The 23112-nt window shown below is 38.3% G+C and overlaps 1 protein-coding gene across 4 annotated transcripts in view; it reads right to left on the minus strand.

Annotated features, from left to right (window-relative positions):
* PARN (poly(A)-specific ribonuclease) overlaps positions 1-23112 on the minus strand; it is a 139087-nt gene that overhangs the window by 64086 nt on the left and 51889 nt on the right. For all 4 annotated transcript variants that reach the window (XR_013998404.1, XM_081131638.1, XM_081131639.1 and 1 more), the window contains 3 exons: positions 21053-21108; positions 19793-19879; positions 15950-16024 (listed from right to left, as the gene is read on the minus strand). Coding sequence is in view for 3 of the 4 variants with exons in the window: in XM_081131638.1 (XP_080987764.1) it covers positions 15950-16024; positions 19793-19879; positions 21053-21108 (218 nt within the window). In the remaining variant the exon portion in view is untranslated. The remainder of the gene's footprint in view (positions 1-15949; positions 16025-19792; positions 19880-21052; positions 21109-23112) is intronic.

Below are 23112 nucleotides of genomic sequence, written 5' to 3' on the forward strand. Positions count from 1 at the left end.
ACAATAGATCACTTGACATACAATAGACTAAGTTTCTCTAATTTCTCCTCCCCCCACAGAATAATTAAAATGAGGCCTAAGCATTACCTAAGACATCTCGACCAGAATTTGGCTCCCTCATAGGGATTAGGAGTTCAAGTAAAAAATGGAGTGAACATATCCCCAAACTCAAGCCTTTGCAGCAGTTTTTCTCTGAAAGCAAACCAGGGTTGCCAAAAAATGCAATGACCTGCAGGTCCTGTCCCCCACAGTCCTCCAGCCTGGCACACATCTGACACATGGTAAAATATGGAGAGTCCCACATCAGTAAATGAATGCACAAAACCACTGAACATCAGTTCACACTAAAAGAGAAATGGTGCTGTTTTCTATTTGGGATATTTATTAAATATTACAAAGGAGCTAAGTGAAAGGCAAAAGTGGCCCAACACATAAAAACCAGAAAAGCCCAACACCAATAGTCCAAAAAGATCTTTAACCACAGATATCACTTACACAGGATGAAGAAACAAATGGAACTGGGGTGCAGGTGAGGAGATGGACTGAGCTAATGCAGAAATAAGAGAGTCTCCTACCCACTAGAAATGTATAGGAGTGTTAGGGAAAGGAAACTAACCCTTTTTTTTTTTAAATGTACAGGTGAGCTTAAAGGAAAGAAAAGAAAATCCTCGAGTGTCAGAAACAAGGGAGAACTTAAAGGCAGGGGTTAAGAGCAAGAGAGGGCTGGGGCAGCTGAAGGGGAGGGGGCGATGTAAAACCTGAGTGCGGACCCCAACATCCAGAAGCCACACAGAGACCCAGACACAGTTTCAGGCCCTTGAGGGGCAGGAACTGGACCAAAAAGCTGGGGACATACAAGAGCTGCCATCTCAGAGAGGACTAAATTAAGGACTCATCAACTGGTCCTGAGACTCGGCAACCCCGTCTGGGCCTGCCTAAGGGCTTAGTCACACCTCACGCTTGCTCCACAAGTGGGTGTTAAGAAAAAAGAAATATGTATGGTAAATAGTAAAGATAAATTGACCAAATTCACCATTTCAAAGACAAGAGATTCTGAGACTGAAGAAAAGCAAACTGGCATCTCTATGCTATTCACAAAGATACATCTAAAGCAACCCTAAAAGGTTGAAAGTAAAAGAATACAAAATTATACGTGAGGCAAGTACTAACCAAAGAAGGTAAAACTTGGTATAATTTAAATCAGAGAAAACAGTCCAGGGGAAAAAACAAAACAAAATAACAAACCACTAATTAGAACAATAGCATTAAACTATCCAAAGCAAAAGCTGACAGAATTACACGGAAAAAACAACATTTTCAAAACCACAGTAGGAGTTTTTAAAAAATATATTCCAATTATAAACTTATAAATCAAGCAAACAACTATAATTAGTAAATAAATATAAGATTAACAAGTTTGATCTACTAGACATATGGAACCCCACACCACTTCACAATTAAAAAATTATACTTTCCTTTCAAACACACTTGGAATATTTATAAAAACTGACTAGGTCATAAAGCAAGATGCAACAAATACTATGGTGAGGACCAGGGTGCAAATTAGAACAATCTTTACTTTCTGACCCATTTCTCTGATCACAGTCACAGAAGTCTAACATCCCACTAACCTAAAGTGAATATTGAATATATCTAGGTACTGAACTGATGTAGGAAAGGCTAAACACTTAGATAAAAATGGAATCATTATGACATTTAATATCACAGAGCAGCTAACTAATCAATCCCATGAAGAAAACAAAACCTGTTTGACCCTGTGTATCACCCTGGAGTGATACAAGGATTGGGGATATTAAAGGCTAAGTTATTCAGGCGAGAAGGAAGCCTAGAAACAACATTAAGTAGTTGGTTTTCACAGGTTGATAACCTGTGAGTTTTATTAAAATTCTCTTTTTTCTTAGCTTAAGACACTTAAAACATTATATGAGCTGTTGTTTTCCCAAGGCAGCTACTTAATTATAAATTCTTTGTTTTGTTTTGTTTTTCCTTATCAGTAAGCTCTCCAAAAAGAGCTGAGGCCTGAAGGCAAACCAGTATATTATCATCCCTTGGTCCATCACTGGCGGTTTAGATAATCAAGATTAATTACCAGGTAAACTTTCCTGTCCAAACATGAATTATGAAAAAATATCTTTACTCCCAAGGGCAGCTGTTGTTCACCACTGCCGCTAAATTGCAGCATTAAGAGTATTCGATTTATCAAGATAAGAAGACAAAGGTCGAGCTCTAACATAATCACTTTTCAAAATGCTTACAAGCATTTAAAAGGGGGGAAGGACGAAGGGGGGAAGTTCCCTTCACTCCAATTAGAAATCTAATGAAAATTTAGAGGAAAGTCTTTAAATTTACTTCAAACACTTCACTGAAAACATTTGATCTTCACTTATATATAATTTCCCAAACATTATTCAGTTAAAATGTCTCCAAAGCAATATTAAAACTGAGTATCAACTGCTTGTAAAAATTTCTCCAAGGAGTTAACATCAACAAAACATAGACATTGGTACCATTCAGATCCTGCCCTGTGGTTTTTATGTGGATCTTTCCTTATTCAGATCCATTAAATCTTTCTATTACCAGATATCATGGTAGTATTTTATACACGTACACACAGATATGGATATAAAATGAAACTCTTACTTCATTTGTACCTCAAAATAAATCTTCCCTTTAAATATAACTCAACACAGTATATGTAACTGGAGGAAGATCTAATTTCATGAGAAAGGAGAAAAAGAAGAATTTAAACAATGACAGATTTTAAAACAGTCGATAATAGATATTTTCCAGACCAAATAGTACTACTAAAAAAAAATGAGGGTAAGTAACATATTTCCTTGCTTCTGTTTACCTGAAGTTATCCAGAATATTTTACAGATAATTATGGAATTTCAGTTTTAAGATGTCTGAGGAAAACCTCCAGATTAAGTTCCTGTGCCACTCCTACTAAATGTGACTCTCCACAGATGAGGAAGCAAAGGCACCAAAGGATAAAGGCTGTTCTCTGCCGAGAAATAAAACAGATGACCCCTCCCATCTGAAAGATAAGGATGTGTCTGGAAAATGCAGGAAGCCTGGTTTGAAGTTGTCCAAGACCTGTCAGTGTCAGTACTTAACACTGATATAGTCATGTCAATGCAGCAGTCACAAAGGGACAACTCTGAGACACAGCAAAGCAGAGCACCCAATCACTCTCAGACTGAGGTAGGGTACACAAACACCCCATTCGAATGACAATCAACGTGACCATGTCTGTGGAACAAGCTTCCAAGTGGATGAGTGAAGGTACTGGCATGCCAGCTGTGGGATCTGTTGGGGCACAGGACAGTCCTGTTCAGCATGGCCACCATACTACCTGCAGCCTCTCTTCATTATCACGCACATACCAAATGACAGGTCAGAGATGGCCAATGAATCCAAGGCTTTGATTAAGCTCAGCAAACTTAAAAGCAACACTGTCCTTAATTGTAGGCTCCACTAGGAAAATATGGTACTAAGTATTATATGTACAGAGGTGAAAAGAAAGATTGCGTAATGGGACACTAAGTGTTCTCACTGTGATTTCAACCAAATTTGCTACATGTTACTTTTTTCAAGTATCTGCCAAAAGAATCAAGTGACTCTTCCACTGCTTTTTACCATTTCCCATCTCAGGCCCTTCTTTTCTAAAGGGGCCCAGGTGCTAGTTAAAATGCAGCTGAAATAAAGATGCTGGCAATGTAAACCACATATCCCTGGTTTTCTCAACACATACCAAAAATTTAAGGTGAAAATCCACAATAAGAGGATTAATGAGCAGAAATATGGTATCAAGCAAAAGAAGAAATAAAGACATCACTTTCCAATTAAAGTCAAATTCAACAGTTGTAGGAATTATAGGTGCAGAAGAGATGTTCAACATAAAATAGAATTTAACCTCAATCCTTTAGCTAAACAACTATTTTTTTAAAAAAAAATGACCAAAGTCACAATAAATTGAGGATATGGCTCATTGTCCACATCTCACCAGATGAAGATCCTAGGTCTCCATGCACCAAGTTACCCAGCACTTGGAGCCATCTCAGGGCCCTGGTAGGCCAGGAGAGGCTGTGCCACCCTGTAGCAACCATTTTTATAGCAGCGTTCCCATCAGGCACAACTCTCCAGAACTCTGTGACAGGGACCTCTCCAGGAAAACAAAAAGTAAGCAGCTCAGAAAGCCTTTCCCCTAAGGGCTCTGGGTCAAATACCCTGAAGGAAACAGGAATAGAGAGTCAAGTCCCAAATCCCATTATTCCTGGTAGTTATGGTGTATCAAGTGTCCAAAAACACCAAACCATTGCTTCTAGGGGAAAACCAGGGTTCCTACAAACCCTTGGACGCAGGATTTTTGTAAACCAATCAACACATACTGTTGTTTTACTTTATATGTACTTCTGTTTAAAGATACCTTATTTAATATACATTACTGATTCAGCAATATTGAACTCACCAACAGCAGCCCTATGACTCATGCCTGAATACAGCTTATCTAACACTCATATTTTCTCCATAAGGCACATCATGATCTTCTTTTGCTTAGGAACACTGGACAACACTTTGACACTATACTGGGGGGCAATTTTAACATACAAATCACCATCAAAAAGCACAAAAATGTGAAAAACGCAGCACCAAATAGACTGTGAAAAGAATACTTGTTTACAGCATGACAGCTGCAACAAGAAGCCAGAGGATTTTCTTATTCCACCTCAACTGGGGAACCTGTGCATTGAGAGACTCAAAATGTCACCATTCTGCACATGTCCGTGAATGACTGCAAGAGCTCTGTGTGTACTGATTTTGAGGTTACAAAAAAATTTTAATGAGTAGGTAAATTCACAAACACAGAATCTGTGCATAATGAGAACTGAGTGTACTTTTAAAGCCATTCCCAAACCAGCTTCCCTCCCCGAGTCTGAGAATAAATCCTTAGACCTACCTTACAGCAATCTTACAAACTTCTCTGTGTCTGTAGAACCCTCATGGTATTTAAGAACCTACTCAAAAGCTAATCTCTACACCAGAAAGCTGCTCCAGTAACTCACGGAGCTGCTCCCTGAGTTGGCTCTGAGGGAGACCCCTGACTGGATGGATAAAAGATTAATCAGAATGGCAGCCAGCTGTAGGAAGTTACGTGAAAGAAAAGGAGAGATAACTAAAAAAAATGTGGCAACAGTTTTGGTCTTTTGTCAAAAAGTACAAAGCAGGAGAAGACTTTAACTGCAGGTCACTTACAGTAACAAACATGGCCTACCTGAGGGACATGTCATTCTGCAAGCTGAGCAAATGCAGAGAGCTTTACACTTAGTCTCCATGATGAAACAATGCATACTTTTTGCAAATTCAATTTGTAATATTGTTTTAATGTCTGGATTTCTGGATGTGGATGAGATGGGGTAAGAAGTGAATATTTACTGAGCAGCTAGTGCCAGGCACTGTGTTGAGAACATTACCTTTACTACCCAAATCAATTCTTCCTAGGCCTGAGAAGTAGAGTTTCTCATCTTCATTTTACAGCTGAGGGCTCAAAAAGGTTAAGTCAAGCACCCAATATCACTCAACCAATTTTACTTCAAGTCCATCATAATCATCTGGGTTTCTCTCAAGTGGTTAAAATAAATGAAGAGATGGCTTGGGTATTTCAACTTGTTGAGTATTCAGTTAAGCATTGAATTGAGCACAGTATTTCTTATAAACTTAATTCATAACTTTTCTTCTAGGTACTCAGATCTTTTCCAAAAAGAGAAAAAAGAAAGTTTCTTTTCCTATGGAAACTTCTCTCATTTCTACTCATAAATCTTCAAGCCAAATTACAGAAGACTGCACACAGATCAAACAGCACCTAACAGACATCTTCATCCTGCCTCCTATAAGTGTCACTTTACTGAGTGCAAAAATGGCCCTGAGCAAATAGCTAATCAAGGCCCCTGCGCCTGGTTTTTCTAGCCCCTCACTTTGTAAGTTTCACCCTACCAATGTTTCATGTTGCCTATCTGATCCGATTCTGCATGAGGGGTATACTGTAAATACCACATGCTAAATGTGTCCACATGATTTGGCATAAATAAGCATTTAGATGACAAATTTTACTTGAAGAGGAAAAGGTGGATTGGTTGCCAGCACGACAGCACCATCTTCTGGTTGGTGAAAAGGAATTAAGACAGAAAGTCACATCTGGAGTTAAAAAGCACTTCAACAGTTTGGTAACCCAGAGGGTGGCACACTAGAAAATTCGTTTCCAAAAACTGAACAATGTTAGTACTAAGTAAACACCCTCACAGACCAATCATGGAACGGGAAAAATTTTAACTGTAGGTCACTACTGGTCGTCATTCCACTTTTGCAAACACTGCAGCCATGCCCAGCCTCCCAACTCTCCCATACTGTAGAACCCATCATGCCTTATGTAAGAAATTTCTTATCATGTAATCAGAGTCACACCCATACCTGCCTGGGAGCACAAAAAGGCTCTCAGCTGCTCATGCACAAAGTCGAAATTTGATGGGGGCAGCAATTGCTATCAAGGCCCTCAGAATCTGGCCCCTTCCCGTATCTCCCACTAGTACTGGTTAGCAGTTAGGGAGCACCATCATCTCTTACTGGTCCTAACAAACTGAAGAACAGATAGAAGAGCTAATGATGACTTAGCATCACCTTTATGTTCCCCCAAAGTACAGGACTCCTAAGTAGATTGTGTTAAGATGGAACTTAGGTCTGAGGTCCAAGTGGTGCTTTCTACTATAGCTGCCACCACCCTCTAAAGAAATCCAGACCGGGAGGTCCCATCAGTGAAGACACCTGACGCTGCAAGATGCCTCTAAATTATTTCCAAATCTCTGCTGCCAGAACAGACCTCAGCAGCTGGTTTCCAGGCCTGCCATCTTCAATGCAGTGCCCCGCCCCCCCGCCCGCCCCCACTGGTCAGAAAGGCCTCTTCCTGATTTCACTCATCAGATACACCATTTGGAGGACCAAGCAAGGGAGAGAGAGAGTGGGTCAGACACTTTAACCACAATATTCCTCTCTTGGTGAGAAGCAAGAAGTCTCCTCCTGGCCCATGGAGATGTAAGAGTGAAAGGACGAGCATTCTTCCCTGATGCTATGTGCACAAATGCCCAGCCTCAGAATGTACCTGAGGATCGAGATCTTTGTCAGGGTTATCTTAGCTTCCTCCCCTACCACAGTGCTCTGCACATATGGAAAAGTCTCCTAAACCATTTGATTTCGAACTTTTTTGACCATAACCTACAACAATACATTTTTATTACAACCCCGTACACATACATGTATATCTGCATGTACAGATTTGTACCTGAACAAAAGTTACATTAAAAAAAAGCAAACCTAACTTTATTATATGGCACTCTCTCTGAATTTTTCTAACTTCTTCCTTTTATTAAAATGCTGGTCACACTCACTAAAACAATTTCACAACTCACTGAGAAAGTGTGAACCACAGTCTGACACTGTCGTAAGCATCCACTTTCATTCCAACCTCTGTTGTGCTGGCACAATCCTCTCTCTTCTCTGCTAACCCAGAATCTTGCCCTCCATGAAGGCGTCTCCTCAAAGCCATCCCCAACTTGTGCCCAGCATGTCCCAAACACCAAGGAAGTAAAACAATGACTACGACTAGTCCCCACTTCGAGAAGCCAAGTATACCGGTGGGGCAGATTAGATTAACATTCGATGATATGTTTTAGCTCAATTATCTCCCCTTCCTCTGAACACAAAAACACATGCCATCTGTATTCATTCATTCGTTTATGCGTGTGTTTATTAGTTCCTTCATTCACTTCCTACCTTGACTGGTTCCAGTATCATTTGTATAAACAACATTTAAATGTTTATCAAAAGATTAATTCATAAAGTAGGATTTCTTGTTTTGGGGTTTTTTTTTACAATTTTGTTTGCCAAGGGATAATTTTCATGAACTCTAAATAAGTTAGGAACTAAAGTGCACTGTCACTGATTCTTGGAAGCCAATGGCCCATTTATTATTCTGTGGAGCATTTACAGATATGACAGGTTCCCAGATAAATTCAATTTGGCCCCAGTCTCTTAGAGAAGGCTATGAACTAGAGTAAATGCAAAGACCAACCTTTTAGACATTTAAAAATAAACAAAACCTGCTTGAATAGGTCCACCTATTTTTGACTCTGCTATGATGCCACCATACACACATGGACAAGTGCCACTGAGCGTACCACTTCTGACAACTATCAGGCTTTCTAATGGCAGCTACCTATTTGGTTGGCAAACTTGGCACTCAATACCTGAAAATTCTTTAGAAAGCCCCAAACTTTTAAAAATTAGGCACAATATTTTATTTTAAAACTTCATTTAATAAAAAAATACCCCAAGTCAACATTACAGCAAGTTTGTACAAAGGATACAATTCAAACTCCTATTTTTAACACACAAATTCCATGTTTCTACCTTCTAAGTTCCCCTCAAGCCACTCCAACCACATGTACCCTCTGTCTCAGTTATACCAAAGGAAGTGCTAGTCCCACTCTTTGCCAAAGTTTTCTCAGCCTTCCTCTACTGGCTAAATCCAACTCATTATTTGAGGACCAGCACAGGCATCACCTTCTCCTGCTGACCCTCTAGTGTATTTCCATGCCGGTCTGAGCTGGTTCTCCCTTCCCTAGCATATACTGAGGTGCTGGTTGTCTAGATACTGATCTGCTTTACTAGACTATGAGAATTCCTTGAATGTGGAGACTATTATTTTAACTCTATTCCCCATCAAGTTTAGTCCCTCAATTCTTCAACAGCAGACAGGCAAATATTTATGCATGGAATAACAAGGTTTAAAAGCCTTGCAAAATACCTTCATAATTATTCTCTGCTGTTACTATAAAAACAAATACTGAACACAAAAACATAAGAGATATCTAGCAATATACAGTGAGAAATCAATAAGGAATAAAAGGCTTACACTCCATCTGAAAATATGAAAGTGCAATTTTAAACATGATCTGCCCATGCTATCAAGTGATTCAAACTTCTTTAGGGAATTAACAGACAATTACTAAAATTAGTCAATGTCGGTAAGTAGCTCTTTTTTTTTTTTTTTTTGCTACATAATACACTGAAATAATTTATTTCACTTTTCTTTAAACTGTCTATATAATAACAATAAAGGATTTGGAGGGGGGATCTGAGTTTCAAAGTTTTATTTGAATGTGTGAATAACTTTACTATGTTCCTTTTCCCAATACTGTAGCAGTTTATTTCCTGGCCTTTGACATAATTTGGAAAGGAGTCTCTATGAAGTTCCCCACATTGTTCCAATTCACAGGCAGAAAAGATAAAAAGGCATTCCTACTAGTTGGACAGTATAATATAAAGCTTTTTACTAAACAATTATTTTAAGCCATGTTTGCTTTTTATAATCAGACAACCTAAAAAAACACTCATTAACACCTAGATATATTAACATGGGGTATAGAAGTAAAGGTAAAACTTGGTCTGAAGTGCTACAGCCACCACCATCATCAATTATAAGTTACTTAACACTCCAGTGGTATAGCATTTTCTGGCGTTTTTGCTAAAAATAATGAAGTGACATTCACTCTGATACTAAAGTGATGTTTGGGCTTTTTTCCAGGAGAAATGAGAAGAGATGGGTTATAAAAATACTCAACAGCAGAAATATCAATAAACATCACAAATAAAAAGTGTTTCATATTCACCTTTTCAGAAGAGCAGATTTAACCCAAAAGTTGAAGAAAGAAAATTCAAATAAATTAATTCCATAAATGTCATGATTAGAAAAGGGATGCTATAAAATAACTATAGTCAACTATATAAAGGGACTACTCTGCCAGCTAAGAGTTTCAAAAGCCAGACAGTTCCCTTTGCTGTGCTAATGAGTATATAAAAAAGCAAGCAGCCCGGCCGGGCATGGCTCAGCAGTTGAGCATCGACCTAGGATCCAGGCGATCACGTTTGATTCCCAGTAAGGGCACATGCCTGGGTTGCAGGCTCGATCAATGATTCTCTCATCACTGATGTTTCTATCTCTCTCTCTACCTCTCCTTTCCTCTCTCTGAAATGAATAATGATATTTAAAAAAAAAAAAAAATCAGAGTTATCAGGATAAATAAAAAAGCAAGACCAACTATATGCTATCTACACATATAGGTTGACAGTAAATAGAAGGAAGAAGATATACCAGGCAAACATAAAAAACACAAGAAGCCCTGGCTGGGTAGCTCAGTTGGTTAGAGTGTTCCCCCGATATGCCAAGGTTGTGGGTTTGATCCCAGTCAGGGCACATACAAAAAGCAAACAATGAATGCATAAAAAAGTAGAACAACAAATCAGTATTTCTTGCTCTAAAAAATAAACCAATAAATAATAAAAATTTAAAAAAAATTTTAAATGCAAAAATCAACAAAATAGACAATAGAACAAACAATAAGAAAAGCAAAATAAACCAAAAGCTGTGTTTTTGAAATTATTAACAAAATCAGTAACCCCTAGGTAGAGTGACCCAGAAAAAAATGAGAGCACAAATCACCAATATCACAAATGAAAAGCAGTTATCACCATAGATTCTGCACATATTAAAAGGATAACAAAAGGCACCGATAAAATTTAAAATTACAAGCAGCATTTTAGCAAAACATTGCTAAATAATCACCTCAAAGAGTCATATCCACAACTGTAATATTCATCTTTCAAAGCAATCAAAAGCTGTGCTTTTAAAAGTCTGATTTAATATAAGCACATTCATACTTTGGATTGAAATGAAGCCAAGATTCTACTCACCCTACCATCTCAACACACCATCCTGAACAAGCTCTTAATGCAGCATATCAAGAATTTATATAACTAGCTAAATTGGGGCTAGCTTTACAAAATAATTGTTAGGTTTCCAACTCTTTTAAAGTACCTTTATCAATTCACAGTGTGCTCCAATCTCCAGCTTTCAAAATAAATGAAAAGGTCATTTTTCTCAAGCTATTACTATAAAAATTACAGGCAGAGAGAAAATGTCTTGTAACATAAGGACACTCAAAACAATGTCTATATATTGAGAGTATGACTAGAAAGTTCAATTACTTTTGAAATACTGTTGAGCTCTTTCCCCTTTCAAAAAAACTATATTAGCAATATAAAAGCCTTAAATATAAATGAGCTATTTAGATATGACCACTGAAGGTGATTTTTTATTTGACTACTTTGAGAAAAAACATCTCAAATGCTTAGGCTAAGTTATCTTCTCCATGGTATCAAGTCCAATACTGGCCACCTACTGTCTTATATGATGAGTGAGAGGGGAAGAAGGCTGAATGTATGGCTTGTATGGGTTATGATTATCTGAACACCCCAAAGCGACCAGGGACCCTCACCTTCACAGCAGAAGCAGTAGCAGCAGCAGCAAAAAAAAAGGGGGAGGGGAATCAAAACACATGGCACTCAGTAGAAAGGTTTTAATAATTAGTATAATAAGGATTCCTGGAAAAAAAGAACTCTCATATTCAAGATGTTGAAAATAAATTTTTTTAAAATCTTGATTAGACTTTGTATTACCAAAAGAAAAAGACAGGTGTCAGTTAAAAAGCAACTCCTTAAATGTAAACCAAAAATAGTTTGTAACTGGGCCAAAGAAGCCATTACGAGCTACTATATAAATAGGCATTTAATGATTTTTCCAATGTTACATTATTGATCTAATAGGTCCTCTGTTTCCGCAGAAATAAGTAATTTAAGATACCATTAACAGGGTTTGTGGCACATAAGAATGATCACAATAAAGTACAGATTTTACATTGTCTTTCAATGAAACATCTGCATAATTTTAGAAATCACAGACCACAGACAGTAGATATATCCATCACATGCAAAAAGACCTTTCTAAGTCATAATACCTTGAATATCATTTATTCAGCTAAATAAATATTTAACATACACTTAACTAATGTCAGACAATACTACCCTAAGCACTGAAAACACAATGGTGAACAAGAAATACGGCACCTGCTCTCAAAAAGTTTACAGTCTATCAGGGAAGACAAAGAAGGTGTGTCAATAAAGAATGCCAGGCTGGTACAGAAAATGAAAGTAGAGCCAGAAGACATCTGGAGAAGTGGACATTTAAGCTGAGATGAGGAGGGAAGTAGGACACAGCCAGGCTCTAAAGGGACCTAGGCAATGGTTGAGTAAAAGATGGTTTCTGCCAAAGAACACTATGGTCATAGGCGCAGCATGTGCAAATCACCAGGTATTTATGTTAAGAGTTGTTTCTTGTGTAAGAAGAAAGACGACAATGGAAAATTACTTTACTAGTAAAGCTGCATATATCAGGTGGACGGGGAGAGAGTAACCAAAGAATTTATATGCATATATGCACAACCCAAGGACATGGACAATGGTGGGGAGGGGGCTGGAGAGGGGGGTGGCATAGGGTGGAATGGGTCATTGGGGAGATAAAGGGACATTTGCAATATTTTAAATAAAAATAAATTTTTTTTAAAAAGCTGCATATATCAAAAGACTTCTTAACCCATGAGGAAAAGGTCACAATGCCATCGTGGCCTATTCCCCACATAACCCATCAAACACACATTCATTCATGCCACAGTGTGTGCTGAGCACTGGAGAAGGAGTCAGTTGTGAACAAAGTGGGCTGAATAGTCCCCTCAGGCAAGCAACACACATAGGCAAACAATAATCCAATTAGAATGCTTCTGTGGAAGAAACAGGATGGCGGCACAGGCAGCAGCTATACCCGCGGCCTCCCGCAACCACATCAAAATTACAGCTAGAATACAGAAGCACCATCACTCAGAACCTCCTGAAATCTCGCTGCACACAAGCCCTACAACCAGGGAACTAAAGAATCATCCAGACCGGTAGGAGGGGCGGATCCGGGCTGAATCTCGGGAGACGCGGCTGCGCGTCCACACTCGGTGCTGCAGTTTAAAGCCAGGAGGGATATCTCAGCACAGAGGTTTCCCAGAGGAGTGAGGGGTCCCAGCCCCACACCAGGCCCCCAGCCCAGGATTCCAAGGCTGGGAAGAGAAGTCCCCACAACTTCGGGCTGTGAAAACCAGCGGGGACTGTGGCTGAGGGTCCCAGTGGGTGCAGGAGCCCCAGGATCTCCTCTTAAAGGGCATGAACACAGACTCACTCAGACGCGCTCCCTCTGAGCCCAGCGCCGGGCAGCAGCCTGAAAGGAACCTGGGATATTTGGGGAGGAACTAACCTGCCTGAAATCCGGGCAAGAGTTGGCGGGGCGGCTTCCTCCCAGGCAGAGGAGCTGGAAGAGGAGCTGGCAGAGGCCATTGCTCCTCTGGCGAGTCCTCCCCACACACAGCTGGCAGGCAGGCGCCATATTTGAATCGCCAGCACCTGACTCACACCTTTGGCCCCGCCCCGTGATTCCCGGAGGCCCCGCCCCTCCCCACCTGCAAGCTCAGCCAGGCCATTTCCAGTGGCTTTTCTATGCAAGTGGCCTCTCGAGCCTCATGCCTAGGACTTTCCTAAAATCTCTCAAACAGGCAGCAGCAGGCCCCATAGGGCTTGATAAGTGGCCCCAGGCCTGGCACTAGTGACAGCCTACATTGCTTCATAGCTTGGCCTCTCCTGGACACCTCTAAGCCCAGCACAAGTAGCAGCCAACTACGGTTTGCTGAGTAGCTCATGCGGGGTGGCCCTGGGCAAGGCACTGGCAGAGGCTGACTTTGCACCTCCTGGGAGGCCCCAGAGACAGTGCACCTGGTGGTCAGACTTGACCACATCCACGAATGACACACTCAAGGGGCGTACTTGGTGAACACCAAAGCCCCACTGAAGTAAATCCTGCTCCATAGGGGTGTCTCCAGCACAGCAGCTCTCTGGCTGTAGTTGCAGCTGATCCTCACAGCTGATTGCCCGGGGGGTCAATTCCTCCCAGTGACGCCAACAGCAACCAAGGCTCAACTACAATAGGACAGTGCACACAGCCCACACAGGGAAGCACCTAGAAGGCCCAGCTCAGGTGACCAGGGAGGCTGAGCCACTGGACCCTACAGGATACCTACTACACAAAGCCACTCTACCAATTCCAGGAGACACAGCAGCTCTACCTAATACATAGAAACAAACACCTGGAAGCAGCCAAAATGTGGAGGCAAAGAAACATGTCACAAAGGAAAGGACAGAAGAAATCTCTAGAAGAGGAACTAAATGAAATAGATCCAAGCAAGCTAACAGATACAGAGTTCAGAATTTTGTTTATAAGGATGTTTAAGCTGACTATTAGGGAAATAACTGAGAAAATCGATAACATAATAAAGTACCAATTTGAAATGAAGGATACACAAACTAAAATGAAGAATTTACAGGGAGTCAACAGTAGAGTAGAGGACACTGAGAAACAAATCAGCAATTTGGAACATGAAGAAACAAAATACGTCCAACCAGAAGAGCAAAAAGAGAAAAGAATCCAGAAATATAAAAATAGTATAAGGAGTGTCTGGGACGACTTCAAGAGGCCTAACATTCGTATTATTGAGGTGCCAGAAGGGGAAGAAAGAGACCAAAAAATTGAAAACCTACTTGAAAGAATAATGACAGAAAACTTCCCCTACCTGGGAAAGAAATAGACTTACAAGCACAGAGGGTCCCAAACAAGAGGAACCCAAAGAGGCCCACACCAAGACACATCATAATTAAAATGCCAAAGAGAGAATCTTAAATGCAGCAAGAGAAAAGCAATTAGTTGCCTACAAGGGAGCACCCATACAACTGTCAGCTGATTTCTCAACAGAAACCTTGCAGGCCAGAAGGGAGTGGCAAGAAATATTCAAAGTGATGAAAAACACGGAACTACAACCAAGATTGCTCTACCCAGCAAAGCTATCATTTAGAATTGAAGATCAGGTAAAGAGCTTCACAGATAAGAAAAAGCTAAAGGAGTTCATCACCACCAGACCAGCATTACAGGAAATGTTGAAGGGTCTTCTTTAAGAAGAAGCTAATGAACAAAAGAATCTGACGAACTACATAGATCCAGAGACGTTGATGCATGCAACAGACGGTCATATTTTAGAGGCAAGAGGGAAGGGGGGTGGAAGGTGGAAAGAGATTAGCCAAAGAAGTTATATGCATAAATGCATAACCCATGGACACAGTCAATAACGGGGTGAAGGCCTGGGGAGGGGGTGGGAGCAAGGTGAAGGGGGTTAATTGGGGGGGAAAAATGGGACACCTGTAATACTTTCAACAATAAAGGTAAATTAAAAAAAAATTTCACACCTTTTACATTAAGCAAAGTACAAGGAAACTTGAAATCTATTTGAATAAGTAGCTTAACACTACATATTTTCTTCAGTATTTTACTCAATAACTTTTCATCCTAAGAAAATGGAATGTTTTGTGATGGTTAATATCAAAATTATTTATGGTTGACTAGAGATATGATACTCAGTCTTTTTATAATCCTATTTTAAAAGTGAACAACATAACTATCAGTTTATTTGCTTGTAAAACAAGTATGTGATACTTATTTAATGGAATGAATAAATTACAAAAATTTATAAATACATGGGAAAACTACAGAAATCAAAGGGTCAATATAGGTATCATTTTTTGGTGTCCCCCATTCCTCTCAATTTGCTACTTCTAATCCTAAAGTAAATCAGCAACTCGTTTTAGAAAAAATGCAATGGAAAAGGAACAGAATAGAGGTAAGTAAAAAAGATATTATGTAGTACATATATAATGAATCAATAAACTTGTCTTACTTCCTCATCTAAACATGACTTACTAATTATTTTCTTTATTTTATAAACAATCTCAAAACAAACCAGGCTACAATGCTTATGAATCAGCTGATTGAACCCACTGGGGATGTGGGAGGCAAGCTCCCACTTTAATTAATACACAAAACAATGTCTGAAACACTTACCAATTTGTACTTGCTCAGGCTGGCTGAGAGAAACAAATGCTGATGTGTCATCAATCCAAGATATCTGAATGTTACCTATAAGAGCGAATTAAAAATGAACACTTGACCATTTAGATAGCTATCAGATTTCATTTATATCTCTCTTATATTTCAATATACATGTTAATTTAGAGAGAGATGATGTGCTGGTTTAAAATAAAATCAAAATCTCATCACTTTTTATAAAAAGCAAAATCATAAATCTACCACAGCAGTTATTTCAGTTAACTTCAAGGGAAAAAAAGGGGGCCGGGGAGGGGGGGAGGAGCTTTAAAATTTTGTTTTAAAAACAAAAAGTAAGATCCTTCATGATTTGTGATTCAACCCAATGTCCTCCCAGAACTGGAAACTTTGTTCCTATCAAGATCACTAACAAAATCCAGAGACACCATAAGTTTAAAACACAACAATTTCTTTTTAGAGATACAAACTTTGAAAATTACGAATGGGAAACATGAAATGAATCATTGTAGCAAGAAATAAGAAAAATTCAACGTTGATCTCAGGGCAAGGTAAAGAAAACAGAATGAAGAAAAAGGAAAAGAAAGGAGACAGAAAACCAAGACAAACTAACAGAGAAAAGAAAAACAGAGGGGCAGAAAGCAGTACAGTGAAACAAAATGATTTTTACACAGAGACTAATCCTCAAAAAAAAGCTAACCGTAAACATAACGAAATATAGGAGAGCACTCAGGGGAAGGAAAGAGGAGTGGGGTAGGAAGTTTGCAGAAAACTGAAGGGACAATCAGAGATCTAATTATTCTGCTACCACTCTTGAAAAAAATACAGAAAACTAAAAGTTTTAAAAAGGGTAAACTCACCAGAATTTAGCAATGAAAAACTGTTTTAACTTCAACTAAAATTTTGAAGGCTAGAAAACTGCTTTGTTTTACTGTCATAGGAGAAAAACTCCCACTTCCTGCTGCACAATGAGGTGCCATAATGACTTTCTCAAGTAGAAAGTCATATACTATTATTTTGTTACCTCTCTACCCAGTATGCTGTATTTGAGATAAATAATAACAGCTAACATTTATTTAGTTACTATATGCCACATACTATTCTAAATGCCTTCCATGGATTCGCTCATTTAATCCTTGGGACATGTCTATGAAATGGATGGCATTATTATTATTTCATCATCATCATCATCATCATCATCACTATCTCTGATGAGGAAACAAAGATACAGAGGTGTTACTTGTCTAATATCACACAGTAATTTTTTTTAATTAAAATTTTAAAACATTTACTCAGTGTTCTACTTAGTCTAGCCAATTAAAGTTTGACTATACGGGGATAAGAATGTAACAATACAAGATGAAAACAACATCAAAAGCTTTCAAAAGAAAGAAGCTATGAAATTCAACTGCATTTCTATACCTGTAATTAAGTTTAAAAGCAGAACTAGAATTTCAGAAAACATTTAGACTATCCACGAAGATCAGGATAACTTTCCAAAAATATACCTGCTTTCACTTACTTTTCTAAAATTTAAGTGTGTAAAGTTTTTACTTAAAAAGTTAATATATGCATATTTTAGAAAATACAGAAAGCATAAAAAGGAGAAGAAAATTCTATCTAAAACATTCAGTGATACTAGCATGATGTTTCCTTTCAGTCTGGTTTCCAAAGTTTAAAAAAAATTTTTAGTTATACAGGAATCCTACTTTGTATCTGCTTTTTACTCTAAATGTAAAAGTATAAACACTTTATCTTTTTTTTTTTAAATATATCTTTTATTGATTTCAGAGAGAGGAAGGGAGAGGGAGAAAGAGATAGAAACACCAATAATAAGAGAGTCATCACTGATCGGCTGCCCACAGCCTGGGCATGTGCCCTAACCGGAAATGGAACCCCGATCTCCTGGATCCTAGGTCAATGCTCAACCGCTGAGCCATGCCCAGCTGGGCAACACTTTATCAATCTTTTAATAAACTCTTTAAATATTTTTAAATGACTACATAATAGTCTGTTGAGATAAACATTTACTAAACATTCTTATGATTGGACGTTTAGGTTTTTGCTGCCTTCACCTTGTTCAATAATATCCAAAGAGAACAGCCTAGATACTTCATTTGTTTAAAAAAAAAAAGTTGGGGGGGTGGCATTGCTGAAGACTTGCAATCAGAACGGTCTTTATAAACCCTAATCAGAAGACTGTTCAATTTAACCTAATCGCCTGACCTGATAAAAAGGAAAAAGAAAAGCTGCCCTACCTCATACACATCACATATCTTGGTCCTCTCAAACATCTGTGTTCATCTGCTTGGACTATTTAGTGTCAAGCAGTGACCAACTGGCTGCCCTTAATCTCAAAAATGATTTATCATCAGCCTAGATTTATTTTCAATGGTCAGCACTAAGGGAAGTCACAGTAATCATACCTTGCTTTCCATGGATTAATAATAGCTCTCTATTGTGGGGTGCTATTAAAAATTCCTCAGATTTCCCTGGCTGGTGTAGCTCAGTTGGTGGAAATATTGTCCTGTACACGGAAAGGTCGAGGGTTCAATTCCCAGTCAGGGCATATATCCAAGTTGATGGTTTGATCCCTGGTCGGGGTGCCTACAGGAGGCAACCAATCAATGTTTAGCTCTCACATTGATGTTTCTTTCTCTCTCTCTCCCTTTCCTTTCCTCTCTCTAATATCAATAAAAACATGTCCCCAGGTGAGGATTAAAAAATAATCTGGCCCAGCCCGGCCAGGCGTGGCTCAGCGGTTGAGTGTTGACCTAGGATCGAGGTGATCAGGGTTCGATTCCTGGTCAGGGCACATGCCCGGGTTGTGGGCTCGATCAATGACTCTCTCATCATTGATGTTTCTGTCTCTCTCTCCCTCTCCTTTCCTCTCTCTGAAATCAATAAAGATATAAAAAAAAAGAAAAAAAATTTCAATAAAAAAATAAAAATAAAAAAATAATCTGGCCCAGCCGGGCATGGCTCAGCAATTAATCATCGAACTAGGATCCAGGAGCTCATGGTTCGATTCTAGGTAAGGGCACATGCCGGGGTTGCGGGTTCCATCCCCAGTTGGGGATGTGCAGGAGGCAGCTGATCAATGACGACTCTCTCACCATTGATGTTTCTCTCTCTCTCTCTCTCTCTCTCCCTCTCTCTCTCTTTCTCTCTCTGAAATCAATAAAGATATATTTTTTAAAATAATAATAATAATCTGGCCCAGCCAGGTGTGGCCTAGCAGCTGAGCATCAACCTAGGATCCAGGGGATCAAGGTTCGATTCCCAGTCAGGGCACATGCTCAGGTCGCAGCTCAATCCCCAGTGTGGGGCGTGCTGGAGGCAGCTGATCAATGACTCTCTCATCAATGATGTTTCTCTCTCTTTCTTCTTCTCCCTTCCTCTCTCTCTGAAATCAATAAAGATTTTTTTTTTTTTTTAAATTCTGGCCCGGCCAGGCATGGCTCAGCAGTTGAGCGTCGACCTAGGATTTAGGTGATCTGGGTTGGATTCCCGGTCAGGGCACATGCCCAGGTTGCGGGCTGCAGCCAATCAGTGACTCTCTCATCATTGATGTTTCTATCTCTCTCCCTCTCCTTTCCTCTCTCTGAAATCAATAAAGATATTTAAAAAAAAAAAAAAATTCTGGACTTAAATAAAAAGTTCCTCACATCACATCAGCACAAAGATAGCAGTATGCTAAACTCCCAAAATTTCGTAAGTGAGATTAAAACCTTGTATATTAATAGTCTTTTATGCCCCCGTAGCTGTCTATATACCTCTGATAACCTAGACCAAAAGAGGAGCAAAATCCTAAAAGTACATCTGTACTTGTGATTTACTTACCAAAGGCACTGAAAAGCTGGTAAAGGTCACTGGTTTTCCATTCTTTGGGGAATGTCACATGGAGAACATGATCGCGTTTAGGTTGCACTACAAGACAAATTTTTGATTAAAGGCTGATAGCTAAAAAGTGAACAATACACAAGGAGTTCTCTAAGTCCAAACTAACGGGGAATCGTTATGAATGCCTCCTGATTACCAGACAACTCCTAAAAGCATTCTTAAGAAGGCAGAACTCTGCCATCTTAGCCTAGACATCAGGCTCTTATACTTTATAGAACCCACAACAATTTAAACCCTAGCAATTCTATGTAGAAACATTTCTGCTCATAAAAATTCCCATGAAAATTATTTAAAGAAAAAAAAAACAGCTGCCGTTTGAGAAGTTTCACTAAAACATTTAACTTTCTCCTTTTAATCTAGTTGTCCATGTGTTATCTAGCTAAAAACAAACACACAAATGCACTGTTCAAATTAAATGGGCTAACTGTGTTTAAGTAAAGGCAGTCCTAAGTCACAATTTTGTGTTCTAACACCAGACCCACTACTGAACTGTGCAACTCTTAGCAAGAGACCTAACCACTCCAGCCACTCATGGCTATAAATTGGGAATGACGTTATTTACCTTGCAGAACTGTTGTGAGAATGACAGATTAAAATGTAAATCTACTATGGAGTGCAACAGTATGGTCTCAAATCAATATAACTGCAATGGTTATCATCAAGTACAGTTTACAGTTTTCTATATTCCTGTAGTATATATTAAGACAAATATACCAAGGCTTGGGAAAGAAGGATGGGGCAATGTGGATAAAGTACAGAATAATCAGAAGGAGCAAACCCCTCCCAAATACATTAGCCTTCCAAGGTTTTCAACAGGATCACTTACTAAACTTAAATACACAGTACTCCAATAATTGGAAAATAGAGAAGTTACTGTTACTGACATTGATAACACATCTTAAAATCTATTATACAAACACATTTATAAGAAATTACTAATTTAGTGTTCTGAGTGAAAAGAAATTATGGAGATTTATTTTTAATTCAACTAACACATAAACTGGAAAATGTAAGTAAAGAGATGAGTTAATCAAGGCTCAAGGGTACCATTAACTTAAACATACTATTCATATCAACCACAAAAATCATTGCCTATTTTTAAGTGAATAAAGCTCTTTCTTCGGTCATACTTTTCCTGTTATCCCTTCCAGACTATACACTTAAATGCGCAGATGTATAAGAAAATAAAATTTCACTTACAGTCTGGTCCTTCCAAATTTAGATAGGGAATATCCATGACTCTCATAAGAAATAACCTACAAAAAAAAAGGTAATGAACTAATTTCTATTTAAAAAGACAGGCATTTATTAAATTTTTACGAAACATCTTAAATTATTCTATTTTAAAAATCATTTTAAAAGCTGTTACAATTCATTTCAATGATTTTTCTCTATGGCTAAATATCATATATTTTTTTAAAAAAACAAAAAAACTTGGGTATCCCTAACACCTACAACAGTTCCTGGCACTCAGTAGCTGGTAAATAAGTATTAGCTAAATGAATGAAATTAGTAAGCAAAGAGTCAAAAGAAAGCCCTTTGGAGAGCTGCCTGTCAGTCCAGAGAAACTGAGAGAAAACAAATATTATAATCCTAAACATCTTACCAACCTATGAAAAATTGATCCCTAAACTGTAAGGTTACCCCTATGACTGGTGTTTTATGAGTTGAGAATAACAGCAGAGATGTCTTTTTTACAGAAGACTATCACACTGACATAAACCATAGCAGTCATTTTTTGTATAACTTCCAAAATGGATACAAAGGCACTTAAAAAAAGAGTACTTGTAAGTTACAAGTTTCTGTAATGTCATTCAATTTTCTCTTATATGCAAGATTATGGACAAAACATCAGGCATTCTGTTGTATGTGAGATGACTTTAATGAGTTTTATTTAGATAACGATACATTGTGCACTTCTGGTAGAGACTACATTATACAGCAAATTAAAAAGGCAGTCCAAGTGCCCAACAAGCAATTAGTTTGGCTTCACTGACCCACAATTAAGGCACTTTATTACCAGGCATTCAAAAGCCAAGCAAGGCATGATCCAGTTTACAAATGGAACCATCAGCCTGAATAACACTGTTCCATTAACACTAGAAAAAAAGAAGTCATGGTACTCTGTGGTTTGAAAACTTGTTGCCTAGTCTACAATTTAATAAACCAAATCCTATGGCTAAGAAACCAAATTTATTTTTAGTGCACTAATTTAGATTCAAGTGTACTATTCTGGTTCTGGTAGCTATTTTACCCAATTTAATCAATACTACCTATAATGCCAGTAGACAATAAAGCATATAAGGCACCTAAGACACAGGAGGTTCTCTCAGAAGTAGCTATTCTTACTATTGCCAACCAGAACCTGGAAAGATATTCCTCAGTTAGAAAGCTCAGTCTTTTTATGCTTCATATAACTTTAAATTCTCCACTTAGTAACTTTAGCAATGGTCCCCAAATTCTAAAACCCAAATCAAAAATGCTTTAATTTAAAAGTTAGTAGAATATATCAAGTAGTATAAAAACAATTTAAAATTTTTTACCCTAATTTCAACAGAAGAATAAAGTTGAATAGACAAGATGATCGTGGCTATACTGTCAGATACACAACAATCAAAATCAACCTCAAGATTTAATAATATGTAGGGGTGGATAAATTATAGTTCATCATTTCAACAAAATATTAAACAATCAAAATAAATTCAAAATAACTTTTGAAAACTTCACAACATAAAAACTGTGATACAATTTCAAGTTTTAAATAAGCACAAAAGTTTATACTATAATTAGAGCTTTGTAAAATATTTATGTCATTAAAGCAAGAATAAAAAATACCTTCACCCATGAAAAAAGCCAATGGTTTTGTGAAACTGAACTCTGATTTTCAGAATTCTTTTACTATTATTTTTAAACTTAAAAAAAAAAAAAAAAAATAGCCCGGCCAGGCGTGACTCAGCAGTTGAGAGTCGACCTAGGATCCAGGCAATCAGGGTTCGATTCCCGGTCAGGGCACATGCCTGGGTTGCGGGCTCGATCCCCAGTCAGGGGTGTGCAGGAGGCAGCCAATCAATGACTTTCTCATCATTGATGTTTCTATCTCTCTCTCTCCCTCTCCCTTCCTCTCTCTGAAATCAATAAAGATATATTTTAAAAAATAAATTAATAATAACAATAATAATAATAAAGGCTACCAGAACTGAGAGGCCCATGGGAAATAACTAGAGACTTTCTTAGAGAAAGCCCAGCTAAAAATGCCAACT

The sequence above is a fragment of the Miniopterus schreibersii genome (assembly GCF_964146895.1).
Source record: "Miniopterus schreibersii genome assembly, chromosome: 3".
Classification (NCBI taxonomy): Eukaryota; Metazoa; Chordata; class Mammalia; order Chiroptera; family Miniopteridae; genus Miniopterus; species Miniopterus schreibersii.